General features: G+C 30.8%; 1 protein-coding gene across 1 annotated transcript in view; it reads right to left on the minus strand.

Moving 5' to 3' along the window:
• Nucleotides 1-4,794, minus strand: part of LOC142553679 (nuclear pore complex protein NUP107) — a 31,568-nt gene extending 26,774 nt beyond the window's left edge. The window contains 4 exon segments of the mRNA XM_075664117.1: nucleotides 2,274-2,343; nucleotides 3,290-3,615; nucleotides 4,601-4,680; nucleotides 4,720-4,794. Coding sequence (XP_075520232.1) covers nucleotides 2,274-2,343; nucleotides 3,290-3,615; nucleotides 4,601-4,680 — 476 coding nt within the window. The 5' untranslated portion in view covers nucleotides 4,720-4,794.
• Between the last annotated feature and the right edge of the window lie 13,897 nt (nucleotides 4,795-18,691).

Raw genomic sequence — 18,691 nt, forward strand, 5'->3', positions numbered from 1 at the left:
GGTTTGCACCACTATATGAAAGTTCTTGAAGACGAGGTTAGTTTCGTATTTATCACGAAGTAGATAAACCCAAATGACTCGCGTGTAATCATTAATACACGTAATAAGCCATCTTTTACCATTTGAGGTGATAATTTTTTAAGGGCCCTTTATGTCACATTGGATTAAAGAAAAAGGTGTGAATGGTTTACATGATTTTGGATAGAGTGATGTGCGAGTATGTTTAGCAAGTCGACACATTTCACAATTGAGATAAGTAAATTATTTATTGCCATAAACGATGGAAACAATTTCTTAAAATAAAATAAATAGGTTGGCCAAGCGAACGACGTCATAACATTATGTCTTGACTACGACACACAAAGACACATTACTAGACCTAAATAGAAGTCTACTCTCTCTAGGATTAGCCTCAAAATAGTAAAGTCCATCATGAATCTTAGCCTTGCCAATCGTCCTCCCCGACAATAGATCCTAAAATTGACACGAAGAAGACATAAATTTAGCAACACAATTAGTATCTTGGGTAAATTTCGTAACTGATATCAAATTGCATTTCAAGGCAGGAACATGAAATGCGGCTATAAGGACAATAGATGGGGATAATCTTATGTTACCAATTCCGGCAACTTGTCTCAAAGAACCATTAGAGGAACATGAAATGCGGCTATAAGGACAAGAGATGGGGATAATCTTATGTTACCAATTCCGGCAACTTGTCTCAAAGAACCATTAGCAAGAATAACATTGATGAGATAGCACACAGAACATAGGTACAAAAATCACTGAAACGACCTATCATTTGCTTAGATGCCCTTGAATCGATGATCCAAGGGTTCATCTAGGAAGATTTTTGTACTGAAAATTTTTTTCCAGATTGTGTTATCGGGCACGATCTGACAGGAAGGCTGGACTATGGTTGGGATCTGCATAGACCGAAGATTGGTTCAGAAATTTGCAGATTTCTTCGATCTGCTCGTTTGTCAATGGCATAGAAGCTGGTCCAAAATTGTCTGTTGCAGACTGGGTGTGATAAGCCTTGCCATTCCTTTTCTTCTTTGGCTTGCCAGTTGGGAGGTTTGCCGCTGAGTTCCCAACATTTGTCCTTTGTATGACCATGGTAATGGCTGTATTCACAGACAGGTCTTGTGGTCGACTTTTGATCACGATTATACCTCTTGGAAGGTAAGAATTTATGTGAGATTACAGCAGAACCTTCAGGGGAAGTTGGAAAGGTCGGAGCGTCATCAAGCAAGATCACTTTCCTATGAACTTCCCGCCAAACTTCTGCAAAAGCATACTTCGTCAAAGGAGACCCACAACTCTTCCTCGCACATCATCCAGGTCATGATTGTGGCACGCTAAAAAATCAAAAACTATTTCCTTCTCAAGAGTTGTTCGTTGTTTGACATTGCATTTGTGCAAGTCATTTCTTCATCAAAGAATAAATCGAGTTCTTGCACATCTCTTGAAGATCCGAAAAATATTGGGTCACACTTTTCAATCTATGCTTTATCTCTTAGAGCTTCGCTCGAATTTTAAAAATCTGGGGAAGCCTTGCCAAGATCCGAATACGTACATCTTTAGTTGTCATAAACCAAAGATAATGATGACTTATCTGAGGTTCCATTGAGTTGATAAGTCATGCATTGAATTTTCCACAACCCATGTTTTACGTAAAGGGTCTATGGATTCTAGAGCGCACAATTTGCTAGTGACATTGACCAGCTTTCCTCAGGCACAAGTTACAATTTTAACCGATTGTGCCCAGTGTAGATAATTCTTGCCAATTAAATGAAGGCTTGTTATCGACAGAGAAGAAGAATCAGCATCACGAAGAAACACAATCGGAATTGCAACCTGAGTTATGTGCGGCCTTTGGATTTGTCAGAGGTGTTGTGGAAGAGGAACTAGAGTCAGTTTTGGCCAATTTTAACTAAGAAATCCTTCGGCTCATGATACAATGGAAAAAGAGATCAATTAGTTTGATTTCTCGTATATTTCACTCATAGGGTACACCCTTTTAAATAGTGCGCAGATTACAAATCATAATTCCAAGACTTTGGGTAAAACCATCAATCTAAACAATTTACAATTCTACCGAAGATAAGATATCTTATCAACTATAATTAAACAAGGTTTAATTTAATCTATTCTAGTTACATATTTCAACATATAGTGCAACATATAGTGCTATGCCAGTACTTCCAACAGCAACGTTATCCCGAATCCCGAAAAAGCGAAATGAAAGATAACAATGATTGAGTCAATACCTAATCGTCTCAGAAACATCGCGGCAAGAACTCTCAAATTGCAAAATCAGCTTAGAAATAGGCATCAACCCTGCAAATATAACAGATAACCAGCAAATCAAATTGCTAAATTTACATTGTTATCAACTGAAAGAGTGCCAAAATCTGGAAAAATTAAATAAATAAATCCTCCAAGTTAACTTCACAGTAAAAATGATCATGAAACAGGCATAATCACTCCCCTTCATCCTGTAAACTAAATTGGCTATTCCCGATGCAGAAATTGAGGAAATAGTGAATTATTCAGCAAGAAGGCCGAAAAATAGTGGCACTTACAAAAAACAGATACGGTTCAAACTCATTTACAATGAAGAAGAGAAATAAACTTTTTTTTCTTTATCGTTATTTGGCATATCCAAGAGCCCAGCTTAATACTAATTCTAGCAACATATAATCATTGTCTATCAACAGCAGTTTTAATTTCTAGATTTTGAGATCTTTGATTCATCTTCAACAAAATTATGGATGAGATAATACGGAACAATAACATTGCAAGCCCTGGTACATAATGAGGTTTTTTAATTGAGTCATATTTGTGGGAGAACATTGAAAATTAGGAATCAATAATTTTTTAAAAAATAAAGGTGGAGATTTGAAGGCACCAACCGATGTATTAACAAAATTTATTGAGGAAAACACCTTGATAACAAAGAGGACATCGTAAGTCTTCGAGATTATATGAATAGATAAAAATAAGTAGATTGTTTCTCATCGAAAAAGAAAGAAAGAAAATAGTGACTAGTAATTCTGTTAGACCTGAATCTCAAGTTAAGAAACCCATGAGTAAAAAGGTCTTAAAAAAAATTTCATCTACATCATTTCCACATTAGTCCAATTAGCAAAATGCCATAGCTCAGGTCTGGAGCAATATTTATTAGCAAGGTCAGAAAAATAATTTCACCCACATGGTTCAAACTTTAGTCCAATCATCAGACTTTTAAATGACATTATATGAAGCAACATTTTTGCACACGCACCTTGATGGGCACTATCCAAAAGCGAAGCAAACAATTGGATCATAGTGTCACCACTTTCAATTCCCACATCAACTTCCTGTTTGCAAATCTTCAGGGATTCACTTTCCCGTCGGCGTGTTGCATCACCACTCACATCCACCCTGGATGATTCCTGCCTCTCAACAGATGATCTTCTCTTAGAAGCAGATTCAAAAGGCACTCCATCATTATCTGTGTCAAGGCTCTCAACCTCATGTTTTATGTCTTCAAGAAAAAGTGCAGCATTACGAAAACTTGAAGCTGAATTATCATAGTGTGATGACAGGCTTGAACCTGGATGTCTTTTCCTGCACATATTGACTTTGCTTTCATATCAAATCAGGAGAATTAAAAGTCTGGCTAACGTAAAATGAAAACCAAATGATGTTTCTGTAATATTTACTCAAGATAGAGAGCATATTTTAAATCCAGGCATAGACTAAACCTGCACCGCTCACCAAAATAAAATGTATTTAATGGTGCAGACTGCAGAGTAAGACTTCAACATTTATAATCAGAAATCTTTTCAAACGAATAGAAATATAAAAAGCTACACATCAGTATGGAACTCCAGAACTCTCATATGCACGCATTTTCTCCGACTGAGTACCTCATGATGGGGGGCCTTATTAAAAAGAACAATTTGACAAAGAAAAAGGGCAGGGGGCTCGAGAGAACAAGGAAATGAATGCGTGCAATTTCAGCAAATCACAATACAGTCCATATTAAGAGTGCAATCAAGCTCGAGCTCGACTCGAAAAAAATTTAGTATACTTGAATTTGAGCTCGACTAGATCAAGTACTAATTTTCAAGCTCGAGCTCGACCCGAGAATATATATATATATATATATATATATATATATATATATATAGACCCGAGAATATATGTGTGCATGTGTGTGTGTGTGTCACATGTAAAAATCGAGCTCGAATCGATTAAAGATTCAAGCTATTCGAACTCGAGTTTTGAACAAGCCGCTCGTGAACTACTCTTAGGTTGACTCGTTTGCACTCCTACTCGGCTAGTCCATATATTGGAATCCATGCATACGAGGAACAGCATTTTTCTTTTCACTTGAATTAAATTGTGTAAAATAACAAAATATAACGTCATGGACAAGACTTTTGAGTTTTCCAGCGCATAAAAAATCTAAGACGCGGGGAGATCAAATTTTGTAGAATGTTTGTGAAAAATGAGAACAATTAGAGACCCAAAAATTAAAAATTTGAGCTTTCTGACATCTGAAACATAATTGAATTAAAAGAACAAAAAGCATAACCAAATAAATTACCCGTATCGACGAAACCGTTCTCTGCTGCTGAAATCTTCAGGATCAAAATAGCTGGGAGAAGTCTCCATATCAACTTCCATAACTAAGAAGATACCTGGGATTTGTGAAACTGGGGAGAATCGTTGAGTATTATAAAATAGAATCTGTCGTTATAAACCCTAGGGTTTTAAGAGGGAAATTGAGACACCAAGCACCTCACGCTGTGGTATTTCAAAATATTTAAAAGACCATGTTTCCGTGCGATGGATAAAAATAATTAAAATTTTAAAAAAAAAAACGAAAATGGGTATATAAAGTTAGGAATCAACCTAGACTTCTTTGAGTCTAGGATTGGTCCTTACCTTCCTCCATGATATCTTGATTGGAGTAGAGTTTAAAAGTCTAGATGTATTGAACATCGATTTTTATAAACTATATAAAAGTTTAGTGGTATTCAAATTAGATTTTTCTAAAATCTTAAAAAATATAGAGGTATTCAAACTTAACTTTTAAAAATCTATAAAAATCTATAGGTATACAATATTTCTATAGATTTATAATGATTATAGTATAATTCTTTACGTACAAACCTTTAAAATCTAGGTACAACTTTAGAAACTCAAAAATTGTCTTCTACTCACCCTAGAGACTTTGGTAGACTTTCAATCAAACAAAATATCATTCTCACTCATATATATCTCTTTATCATTCAAAGACGGCACTTTTCTCCTCTTTAAAGACAAGTCGAGGGTTCCTCGAATTTCAGAGGTATGATTCTTTTTTGAATCGTTATTAACTTGATTACAAAAACATATTATGATTTCTATGTATCTCTTTATGTGTTCCGTTCGTTGTTTGTTTCTGTCTGTTTATGTGTGTGCTTCAAATTTTTACATATAATGTGATATGGGAAGTCTGTACATCTGACTTTCGGCTTCTTAAAAAAATAATCTGTTTCGATTTATGTATTTTCTCAATCCAATGATTCAACAATTAAAAAATCGATTACATAAATTTGGATAATAATTTTTACTTGACTGTAACAGTGAACAATTAAAATCATAGACCAATAAATTATTTGCTAGTTTTATACAAATAAAAACAGGCTTCCCCATATCACTATTTATTGATTTTATTTTATGTCGGAGATTATTTTTATTTGCTTTTTTTGGTCAATACATAGTAAAATACATATGCTTGTTAGCTTCTTATCATTGAATATTTTCTATCTTATGCAAGTAATACTATCTATGGCAGATTCACAAGCAAAATATAATATGTAGACGACTGAAGAGAGTAATGAATTGTTAAAACTCATGGTTGATGCTACAATGCAAGGATTGTGTGATAAGAATGGAGTATCTAACAAAAAAACCATAGTCAAAAAAATACTTCCTGCTCTAAATGAAAAACTTGGATGTGAAAAGATTATTATACAATATCAAACTCGTTTAAAGTGGTTCAAACAACGATACAACAATTATTGTAAGCTTATACGTCATAACTCTGGTTTTGGATGAGAATCTGTGACAAAGAAATTCACCGCCAAAGACGAAGAATGGGAGGATTATTTTAAGGTAAGAGTCTTTGAGTTAAAATAATAAAATTAATATTTATATTTATAATTATAACTAGTTTTAAGACCTGATTTTTTTATTCTCTACTAGTCTCATCCCAACACATGAACACTATCGGACAAACACTTTTGAGGATTATGAAGATTTGATAATTGCAGTTGAGACAGGAACTACTACTGGAAAATACTCAATTGGACTAGGAGATGACACTGATTCAAGAACATTTGATATAGAAGAAAATAGGGAAACAAATTTATTAGATTATTATATCTTTGATTATAATAGTGGTGAATTCGTGCAAAGTGAAACAAGAATCTTCAAACAAGCCTCCATTTTCCCAGAAATTCAAACGTTCCACTAACAATTAGAAAACGAGATAGGGCCAAGTTTGAAGCAAAATCAAACACATTCAAGAATACAAACCCAAATGATATGCGTGAAGTATCTCACACTCTTGATAAGATAGTTTCTAAAATATAATCAATAGGGAATGCAGGTGACGCGTGTTGGAATGCTATCAAGGAAGTCCCAAATTTGGATAACCTTACTCGATACAAGGTGTTTGATTTGCTTATTTACCTATATTATATAAAAATTTGTTATATGTGTATATATATAAATATAAATATTTTTAAATTTTTATATATGCTTATAAATTAAAATTTTATTGATTAATTATTTATGCATATTGACTAGACAGATGATTGAAATTTTGATTTTGTTAAATTGAATTGTGTTTTTTTTCATATATTAAACATATTAAATTTTTAAATAATTAAATTTTTTTGCATTATAAAATTTATTTCAAAGTGAATATGTTATTTATGTCAAATAATTACTAGTTCAAAGAAATTTAAAAAAATATTTATTTATAAAAGTACAAAATTTGTACCATCAATCAAAAAATTTGCAAATATATACAAAAGTCCATGAAATTATGTTTACAAATTTGTGATATTCTATAAAAGTCAATAAAAAAAATCTACCAAATCTACATAAATCTATCATTTTAAAAAGTCATTGAAAGTTACTAAACATCATTGTCGAACACACCCACAAAAACTCTTCGACTAGATAAATTGACCATCGCCCGATTAATCAAGTTTGGAACCGCACGCTTCCTTATATTTCAAACTGGATTTCAAGTGGAGATAGTTTTTATAAGTCTTTGCGAAATCAATTGCCTTCTTCAAGATTTGTGTTGAGATTGGCGACGCCGAGACCGAGTCTTGTTTCTAATTCCCAATCGAAATTGGTCGAGTCATCTTTGATTCTTAGTCAAGAATGGCCGAGACATGTGATAATTGACCAAGACAAATTTTGGTTCCAAAATCAAGAAGAATGGTCGTGAGTTAATTTTGATTACCCTACCAAAATCTTCAAAGACTTGCTCGTTAATTCTCGATTAACACACATACGACTTTTTGAGTTGTGAGGAAGAGTGAAAAAGTCTAGCATCTTAACATGACACGTATTGTCATATTTATAATTCATCTGAACGAAGTTAGAATCTTATTATGGCTTTAAATTAGAATCTTAATGGACTCTTAAGTTTGAATCTTAATTGGATTCTTACTTAGAGTTTTCACCTTGTCAAAAATCTCCATTGCGTTTCTTTATCTAACTACGACTTCTACTAGTTAGATTTGTATTAGAATTCTCCAATCTTATCAAATAATCCAATGAGTCTTGATCTCATTTAATATTTTTTTCAACTTTTGACAATATATAAAAATAAATAAAGAACTATTATTTAATTAATTAATTATAGGTCCTTCTATAGTATTCCATGAAAATTTTAATATAGTAGTAAAAACTACTAATTAATATTTAATTGACATATTCTAAATTACTAATTGAATATTGTGATTTTATTATAATATCAATTGACGATCAGATAGCTTCGATGTAACGAGAGTACAAATCTCATTATTATAATAAAAATTTTGAAGATCAAAATTCTTTCATAAGGCAGTTGCCTATTTTAAAACTTCTTTATTAAATGAGGCAGTTGCAATCTTCTCACAAATTTAACAGTCAAACTAGCTTCCATAAAATTTTCAAACATGGAATACATTCATACTCTTTTAAAAGCTATATATTTGATTTCTATCAAACGTATGTTCGTCAAATTCAACTCATTGAATTTAACTATCTCAGTGGGAACATAAAGTTCAATACTTGTATGACCCTCAATGGTACAGTGATACAACAAATATGAGTTCACAACTTCAATGTGATTCAAGACATTATTTATGCTTATTTGGGGTTACCTTGATTAGTGATATTATTTTCATTAACCTCTTGATCAAGAACATCGGAATTCAAGTCTTATTGCATCCATTGGATCATGGTAAAAGCGCCTAATAGCATCGTCTTATGATCCCCTAAGCATCAATAATAGTGTCTGCAAGAAACGGTAAATTATGATTAGCGTGCATTATGGTTCCTTCAACACATATATCATGATCGAATATGCAACCATTGGTATATCGAGAGTTCCAAATGAATTCGACAACTATGTGATGGATCTTTGAGTAATCATAGTGGCATAGTATGTGCAAATAAAGAAACACTTTTTCATAATGTACGTGTCTTACTCTGGTTAGAGATTTCTTATACTATTAACTCATTATATCAATATGATATACACACCCGTAGTTAAGCGTTGAATTCCCAACTACAATACATCAGATCTTACATATGTCAGGAATACTCTTAATCTCTTCACCGAATGACCCTCTTGGATTCGGTAAACAAGTCAAAGTATGGTGCTAATATGTAGAGCCTTATGTTGTCTCGAGTTTAAAGACTAATGATTTACAACCATAACCGCGGACTAATATACTTAATAAGTGATAACCACTTGAAAAGTCTAAAAGAGGGTTGTTGAGTGCAATTATTTTATAATCACTCATCGGTATGATCGGACATCTCTATTCCCATACTAATGAAGCGTGGCGTTAACATCACATATACCGGTCTCGAGTTCGAGCAATCTTTATCTTTCTTTTTGGCGACTGAATTGACTATGAAAGAATTTAGAATATACAGTACACTTCTTAACGAATTTCATGATTCACATGATTTTTGGATTTCATGGTACTTAAAATATATTCAAGGGTTTTATCTATACATCTTGAATGAGTATACAGATAAAGTAAATGACCCAATTTAATAAAATCGTAAAATATTTTTAAACACAAAAGACCGATGTTTTTGTTGTGTAACCGATAACTTCACATCACCTTTAATGACAACAAAATTAACACATTTCAAATTAAAAACATTGGTTTATATAAAAATAAAGGAATAATACTATTATAAATTTCAATTAAAATTAATCAGTTACTAACCTACTTCACAAAATTATGCACCAAGTGCCTCAAACAATAAGCCACGGTGGCTACCTGAAAATAATAGTTTAACAACCTTGATAATACCAATGTCTATTAGAGAAAAACATGAAATTTTTTAACCCCATGATATGATGTGAAAGTAGGACACCTAAACATAAGTAATCTCAGTTACAACCATTCTCAGCATTCACTACAAAATATGAAATGTAAAAAGATCATCATCGACATTGTTTCCCACAACAAATATGATATTACCTTTGTACTTATTTTTTATGTGAATGCCATCCAGAAAAATCATCGGTCTACAACCAGTAGCAAAACAAGCTGCACATACATTGAAACAAATCATCGACATTGTTTCCCACAAGTATGATATTACATTTGTACTTATTTTTTTTATGTGAATGCCATCCAGAAAAATCATCGGTTTACAACCAGTAGCAGAACCAACTGCACATACATTGAAACAAATGAACAATAATTTAAATTTATTATTTAATGCATCAATCTCACATTCCGCCGTATTGTCATGATTTTTTCTCGAACAACACGACAATACCATATCAATCTAACACAACACCCCTTTTATGTGCCATGAAATATAATGTCATGCTAATCCCTTGCCCTTCCAAACCTTGTGATACTTTAAATCTACTCCATAATCTCTATATATATCTTTCATCATCTAACATGGAAGATCAAATGACTCTCCCCTTAATCTGTCTTTTATCAAATTTGCAACCCAAGCTGAATCAGCTCTTGGATGTCCCCTACCACGTAAATTGTCCTCTCCACATGTGTGTTGTAAACTGCATTTTATGTTCTCATACGTTAAATATGTGATTCATATGTTAAAACATGTAATATTATATAACATACTTGTGAAATTGTGATTCATATGTTAAAAACATGTAACATAATTGTGAAATTGTGATTCATATGTTAAAACAACATGTAAAATAGTTGGTTGTGAAATTGTGATTCATATGTTAACAAAACATGTAACATAATTGTGAAATTGTGATTCATATGTTAAAACAACATGTAAAATAGTTGGTTGTGAAATTGTGATTCACATGTTAACAAAACATGTAACATATTTGTGAAATTGTGATTCATATGTTAAAACAACATGTAAAATAGTTGGTTGTGAAATTGTGATTCACATGTTAACAAAACATGTAACATATTTGTAAAATTGTGATTCATATGTTAAAACATGTAACATAATTGTGAAATTGTGATTCATATGTTAAAATGAAATTGTGGCTCATATGTCAAAATACATGTAACATAGGTGAAATTGTGACTCATATGTCATAACATATAACATAATCATGTAATATTGTAGAACATACTTGTGAAATTATGTGATTCATATGTTAAAAACATGCAATTGGTCAAAATTGTGTAATTATCCGTCAAAATTAAGTAATTATCGGTCATATTTTGTGAAATCCATGGATTCATGTGTTAGAAAAAGGGTCGAACCAAAAAACAACCTTGGTAGATCCAAAATCAACATGGGTCGACCCAGACATATATCAACAGGGTCGACCCAAAAACAACATGATCGACCCAGAAACCACCATGGTCGACCCAAAAAAAATCATTGGGTCGACCCAAGTCTTGGTTGGTAGACCCAACTTGTTGGTCTTTTGGGTCTACCAACTCGACCAAAGTCTTGATTGGTCGACCCAATTTTTGCCATATGAATCACAACTTTTGAGTCAACCAATCAAGACTTGGTCGAACAATCAAGACTTGGGTCAATCAAGCAAAATATCATTCTGAGAGAAACAATTGTATTAGAACTTCTACTGGTCCAAACAGAGCTATCCAAGACTAGACAGGGCCCTTACCTCTTGAAGAAACTTGATGTTGAGAGGTAAGTATACTTTCCATTTCTCATTGGAATTGTTGCTTTGCTCAACTTGAATATTCTCCAAGTTTTTTTAACGTGTCTTACCAACGTAAATGTATATTAACATTAGGTGGTGCAAGAAAAATGATTAAAAATAGACTTTTTGTTTTTCATCCCTTGAATGAGATTGTGTGAGGCATAAAACTTGCTTATTTAATCAGAGTCGAAAAACTTCATGAGGCCTCAACTAAGGGAGTATGGTCTGAATGAATTTTGTCATATAAAATTCATTATAAGATCCACTGTCACCACTTTCAGAATAAAATGTCTTTAATTGTATGTTCGCATTTTCCATAATCTGAATAGTTTTTTTTAACCTTTTTGTTCATTTTCACGTTGTGCATCAGATTTCTGTTTTTAATTTAATTTTCGGATATTTAGTAGATTTTGTGTGGGTAAGGTGGCTGAGATGGTGGGAAGTGATTTCAAGTTGCCAACAAGGGGAGAAATTGTGTGCGATGATCATAGGTTTCTATACTGTAATGAATAATTTTATTTCTTTTTTTGAATTGTCCCAAGTAATATCATAACTTACCGATTATACTATTTTTTTCATATATCAATCTAAATTCCTTGGCAAGGTGTTTTTGGTAATTGATGAATTTGCACTCCTGGAATTTTTCTCGTTTTCCAAAGGAATTCCATAACGAGTTTTGTATCTCTACTTTAATTTGTTAACTGATATATAATTTATACTATTTTACTAAGTTTGAGACACTTAGAGTAACTAACTTTGGTGTCATGGTTTGTTTTGATAATTATATATATTAATAAAATGTTAAAATTTTAATGTAAGGTATATGTAGTTCAGCGGATAGAGTCAGTGTTTTCTGGGGTTTAAGGTTAAAGGTTCAATTTTTATCGATGTCATTTTTTTATTCTTTTATTTTTCAACTTATTTTTTAATTTATATATCAAAATTACAGTGTAGTCCTTCACTATTTCTTATAATTATATTTTGATCATCATTTAAATATAAATCAAATGAATTATAAAAAATATTATACCTAGTACCCTTTATTGCTCACTATTAGATTCGCGAGGCGCCCAGAACAATGGAGATCGAGTCAAGCTTCTAAAGTATCCATTTACAAGGATTTCCAGGCAGCATTTGGACCAAAGGGGAGACAGTCATCCCGAAGCTCTGATTTTCTGGCTGATACAAGTCACAAGTCACAACCCGAAACATTAAAGGGCATGAGAAACGATGATCGATAGTTTTTTCTCTTCAGGTTCCCCATTTTTGGCTCACCAGGGTTCCACTAAACATAAAAGGTCGGTCATTCAACAAGCGGGTGGCAGAAAGCAATGGGTTTCCCAAAGACGGCATCGATGATGATTCTTTCAGAAGAAAATCCAAAAAGATTAAAAGTAGAAACGTTAGTAGCTTTATTGAAAATGCAGTGTTGAAGAATTTCTTGGCGCGGAGAAATCATCTACTGGTAAGAAGGAGAAGAAATCACTCATGGGATGGATTTTGAAATTGTTGGGCAATAAGCTTTTTTGTTCATTTCCCCTTTGTCTGCTGTTATTTTTGCAATTCTTTAACTATTAACTGGGCCAACAAGAATCAGAGAGGTGACACAGTTTTCGGATATGATCAAATCTGTTGTATTCACGTGGCTAAGCTAGGAACTACAAATGTGATCACAGCAAAATTGGATACATCATAAGTTGCACAAAGTGATCCTATCCTACCAAAAGGTGTAAACTATGATCCAAAAGGATGAAGTGGCGAACACTGTATCAGTATTGCATGAAAGACTAGTCCAGCGGGTAGTCTCCATTGCTACTTGATGTTTCCTTCAGTAATTTCATGGAGGATTGCACCTGGCACAAGAAACCGTGATATTGACCAAAACTTCTTAGTAGGAAAAATGTCTGAAACTTTTGGGAATTCAAAATTACTTGTTCTGTGTTGGATTCGATCCGCTTGGAGGTATGATTCGGTAGCTTGTATTTAGCACCTTATATGGATTCTTTTCGTTCACATGCAAATCTTCAAGATCCTGTGAAGATCGATCCGCACTTTCCGAAGAGGGTATTTGTGATTTTGCCAAGAGGAACCTAGTTGCTTGTGCCTGGTGTTCGCAGCATTGCAGAACCAGCACCAATGCCAGAGCCCAAATCACCAACATCCTTTGGCAAGGCTTCATAATTTGGTATAAAGAGCTGAACTTTAGACTTTTCCTTATTAGATTTGAATGTGATTAAGGTGTAGTAATGAGATTTATATAATCTTTGATCTTTGATTCTTGTTTATCCTTTCCTTGCAATCAACCCGGAGCAAGTGGCATCATGTGATTCCTTGTTTGACTGTAATATTATATTGCAACTCTTGACTTCCAGATTGGTTGTTACAGTTTCAGTGTGTGTGATCACGTTACTTGGCACATGATATTGATTATAATTATGTTGTGGCTCCAGGTGTTGATTTTCTAATATCCAAAAACATGATTTTCTTTTTGTTGTAATGTATGTTCTGCGTGGCCTTTTTTTTGATTAAAAAAAAAAAAGAAAGAAAGAAAGAACAATGGAAATAGTGGATTCCAATCACGTGGTTCTCAAGTGATTGTTTATAAAAATAATTTATATTACGTATTAAGTAAAAGTACAGTGATTCTAATCACGTGGTTCTCAAGTGATACTCATATTTTCTTGACTTCTACAATGAATTTCTTCGTCCCCAAAACAGCGTCTCATGAGTCAACTTTGTGAGATGCATTTCCATACCGACCCAGTTCATGAAAGAATATCATTTTTTTTTTATAATAATTATAGATCGAGTCAAACTATCTTACGAATAAAAATCCGTGAAATTATCTCACAAAAAACCTACTCTTATTTATCTGCATCTAACAGTAACATACTCCTTTAAAAATCATATGAACCATTATATGTAATTTTTTCACAAAAAGTAGATATTCTCTTAATTTTCCCCCATCCAGTAAGTCCCTAGGGGCCTTTTGACAAATAACAAATTTTATAATAGTTTAATAGAATAAAGTAAGAAAAAATAGGTTTGTGAAAGTAATGTGAAGAAGCGTGACTGACAATTTTTTTTTAAAATGCAAGTTAGGCTATTTCATATGACGTGACTTGCTTCGAAACCATCTCGTATGGCGTGACTTGCTTAAGAAAGTTTTTTTTAAGAGTAAGTCACGCCAATTGAATATGTGTGACTTGCTTAATATTTTTTAAAATTAATTGCTAGACGCTCGTGGTGGAGGAACTATGTCATGTGAAAGGCTGACGACCCATTACAGTCAATAATGCATGCATCTTTCTTTTCTTTTACAAAGAAAACATTAAAAAAAATTTAATTAAAATTCGCGTGTTAAAGTGATGTGATGTATCACAGATCATTACTAACATGGCGTGTTTTTGATATGAAAATTTGCTTATATATCATTTGCCTTCGTTTCAAATGTATTATTCTTGTACTTTTATCATTCTTCATTCTCTGAATTTAAATGTATCGTTAGTGTTCATTCATGTGGATTTTCATTCGATGTTTGATCAAGTAATTGCACTTCAGCACATGATGTTTATATGCTTCAAATTAAGTTTGTCCTTCAACTGTTTGATTAAAAATGTTAATTTATTTATTTGTGATTATATATTTACAGATAAAATTTTGATTTTAAATTTCTATTTGAGGTAAGCGTTGATATAAATTAATTTACTTGAGTATTCGAATATAAATTATGAATTTATCATAATCTTACGTTTCGAGTTTATGATTAAAATGCTCAATTATGTTTCTATGTATTATTAGTTATTCTTATTATTTTATATTATGCAAATGATAAATAACAATAATTAAAATTATAATAATTAGTATAGTTGTTGTTTTATATAGGTAGTATATAAAAAAAATTAGTATAACAATTAATTTATTTTACCCAAATAATAAAATGTTCTTATTATAAATATTGTTAATTTTGTTTTTAAGTACTTAAATACAAATAAATATTACAATTAATTTCATTTCTTATTATTTTATTTGACATGCGTAGTATCAAAACTTATTATTATAAAAATTATTATCTGTAATATTATCGACTTAAAAGATACAACTAAGAAATACCATTTTTGTATTTTTAAATAATAATCAACTTTTTTTTAGAAAATAATAATAATACTTATATCTATAATTATTATTGATGTTGTTGTTTTATATAGATAACATATAAAAAATTAAGTATTACAGTTATTTTATTTTACACAAGTAATATAAAATTTATTATTATAAATATTGTATTTTTGTTCTTAACATATTAAATACAAAATCGGGTTGTACAATTAATTTATTTTATTATTATTTTATTTCACATGCTCATTGTGAAAACTTATTATTATAAACATATTATTTTATTATCATTAGCTTGTAAGATACAAATAAGAATACGATTTTTATTTTAGAATAACAATAATACTTATAATTGCAATTATTATTGTTGTTGTTTTATTTAGGTATGTTATAAAAAAAACAAGTATTACAGTTGATTGATTTTACACAAATAATATAAAATCTATTATTATAAATATTTTTTTTGTTCTTAATTTATTAAATAAAAATAAGTAGTATGATTTTATTATTAAATTTATTCGTATTTAGTATGACCGTTTATTTATTTTACAGAACTAATATAAAATTTATTATTATAAAAAAATTTATTAAAAAATTATAAATTTAAATGATTTTACTATTATTTTTTTGCCTATTTAGTATGAAACTGATTTATCATAATTATTTTTATTATTATTAACTTATTAAATAAAAAATATTATTATTATTTTTATTATTATTGAGTAGTAGTATAGTAAAAAAAATTAGCATTATCATCATTATTATTATAATTAATCCTAACAAAAATGAAAACATATTTAAATTAATTTTATAGTATATTATTTTATGATATTCCACATTTTATTGTATCTCATAATTATATGGGATAGTGTATTTTTTCAAATAAATTATAAAAAGTGATATTTTATTTTTAAACAAAAAAATACATGATTTTTATTTTAAAAATAAATTTTTATATTAAATGTGAAACAAATATATACACAAACAAATAAAATTAAAATTATTATTATCGTACTATACGATTATATAATTATCATAAAATAATAAAACAATAATAGCAACTGAAAAAATAGCATATAACATAAATTTTTTAACATTTTTTTAAAAAATAATGATAATGAAAATTTATCATAATAAATGATTTCGAAATTTCTTTACAAAAATTAGTAATAACTAAAAAATCACGTAATAATTAAAATTGTAAAAAAAAATAAATAACACGAAAAAATTAGTTTAACATATATAATAATTTCATTTATAAATTTAATATTGAACATAAATAATTTATGTTATTATTCATGCCTTAATATAAGTTGGAACAAAAATGTACCTACGAAAAAAAATAAAAATCAAATTAATAAAAATTTGCAGGAAGTGAAAAAATAAATTCAAACATTTACGAGAACTTACCAATGAAAAATAAGAAATGGATGAATGAAGTGAAACAATGAAGTATTCAATTTACAGAGATTATATGATATTATAATGAATTCGAAATTATTAAAGCTATGTTGTTGCTTTGAAATAATTAAAGCAAGTCACTTGTATTATTATTATTTTTTTTAAAAAAGGTAAATGCAAGTCACGCCTATTCAATTGGCGTGCCTTACTTAAAAAAAAAAAAATATTAAGCAAGTCACGCCATATGAGATGGCGTGACTTGATTTACTTGCATTTAAAAAAAAATTCAAGAGTCGTGACACATTATTTTGACAAACTCATTTTTTATTACTTTATTTTACTAAACTATTATAAAATTTGGTTAAAAAGCCCTAAGTTCTCGTCACCATCGAAACAAGCCACTATAACTCTGATTCGGTCCAATGTTCAAGTTAGAGATACGAAGAAATCAAGTATTTGGATTAACTTTATATGTATTCAATGTAATTAAAGTTGCCCCGTTTAGGATACAAACACTCGATACATAAAAAAAGAAAGGATAACGGAAAGAATCTAATCTTGTTATATTATCACAACTAAATGAAAATCTACAAGCTTCCATGAGCCAACGCATGCATTCCTCGAGCAAGCATGTGAGAGGCCTAAGCATGTAAATGCTGACAAGGAAATGAAGCCGTAGAATGAGTCTTCAGAAAGATGTCCACAACCTGATCAACGGAGGAAATGTAAGACGGGGTTGGGTTCTCACCGAGGGGAATAATCGTGCTGAGATGGTCACAAAAGAGAGTTGGAGATGCAGCAGTGACAGAAATTAAGGGTTGCTGTTTGGAACTCCAAGAAATAGGAGAGCCACCTAGGAACTAGCAAAACCCCGAAGTGGACTGTCGATCGTCTGGGTCATTACCCCAGTCAACATCACAAAATCCAGTGAGACTGAGCCGAGGAGCTAGCAATAAGATACGCATCAAAGTGGTTGTGCCATTCAAGCAGCGTAAAATTCTCTTCGACAACTTTCCCGATAAGAATCAAAAGGCGATGTTCTTAATATAGGTTCGACTGGTCGGATTGATTCAACCGAATAGTCAGACCGAAATACTGTTATATCTTATAAAATAATAATATAATAAATAATATTTTAAATTCTAAACATCTTAAATTTATATAAATAATGAAAACTATATATTTTCCAATGTTTAAAAAATAAAATAATATATATTATGATGTTTGTTAGATAATTTTTTATATATATTTGTTGGGTTCAAGGGGATCCAACCTCGAGACATTGTTTTATTCAATTTTATTATCAAATTTTGCTTCATCTTTGATTATAACTTGTTTTTATTTAAATCATTAAGATGTAGCCAATTTTTATGATATTTGATATTACAAGTGAGTTTGAAATAACAATTTGCAATAGAAACGAGTAATATAGTCCGTGGATTTACAATTTGCATAGACACATGAAATTAAATACACGATAATAGTTATAATCTAATAAGTTGAAATCTAAGAGACTGCATAGATCGTGCTTGCAATCACCTTTATGAAATATTTAATTATTTGATTGTCTTGAATTGTTTTAACATAGTTTGAGATAGTGTGTTAAAGAGTTAAAGAATCTTGTCAAAAACATTAGTAATTGTCGTGATTAATTATTTGAAATAAAATATAGGTATGTGAACTGAAATTCAAAAAAAATTAATTTTCACTTGATTTTAATATTTATTTAACTTGATTTCCATTTCTCATTAAAGTATA

Source organism: Primulina tabacum, chromosome 8 (assembly GCF_025594145.1).
Source record: "Primulina tabacum isolate GXHZ01 chromosome 8, ASM2559414v2, whole genome shotgun sequence".
NCBI lineage: Eukaryota > Viridiplantae > Streptophyta > Magnoliopsida > Lamiales > Gesneriaceae > Primulina > Primulina tabacum.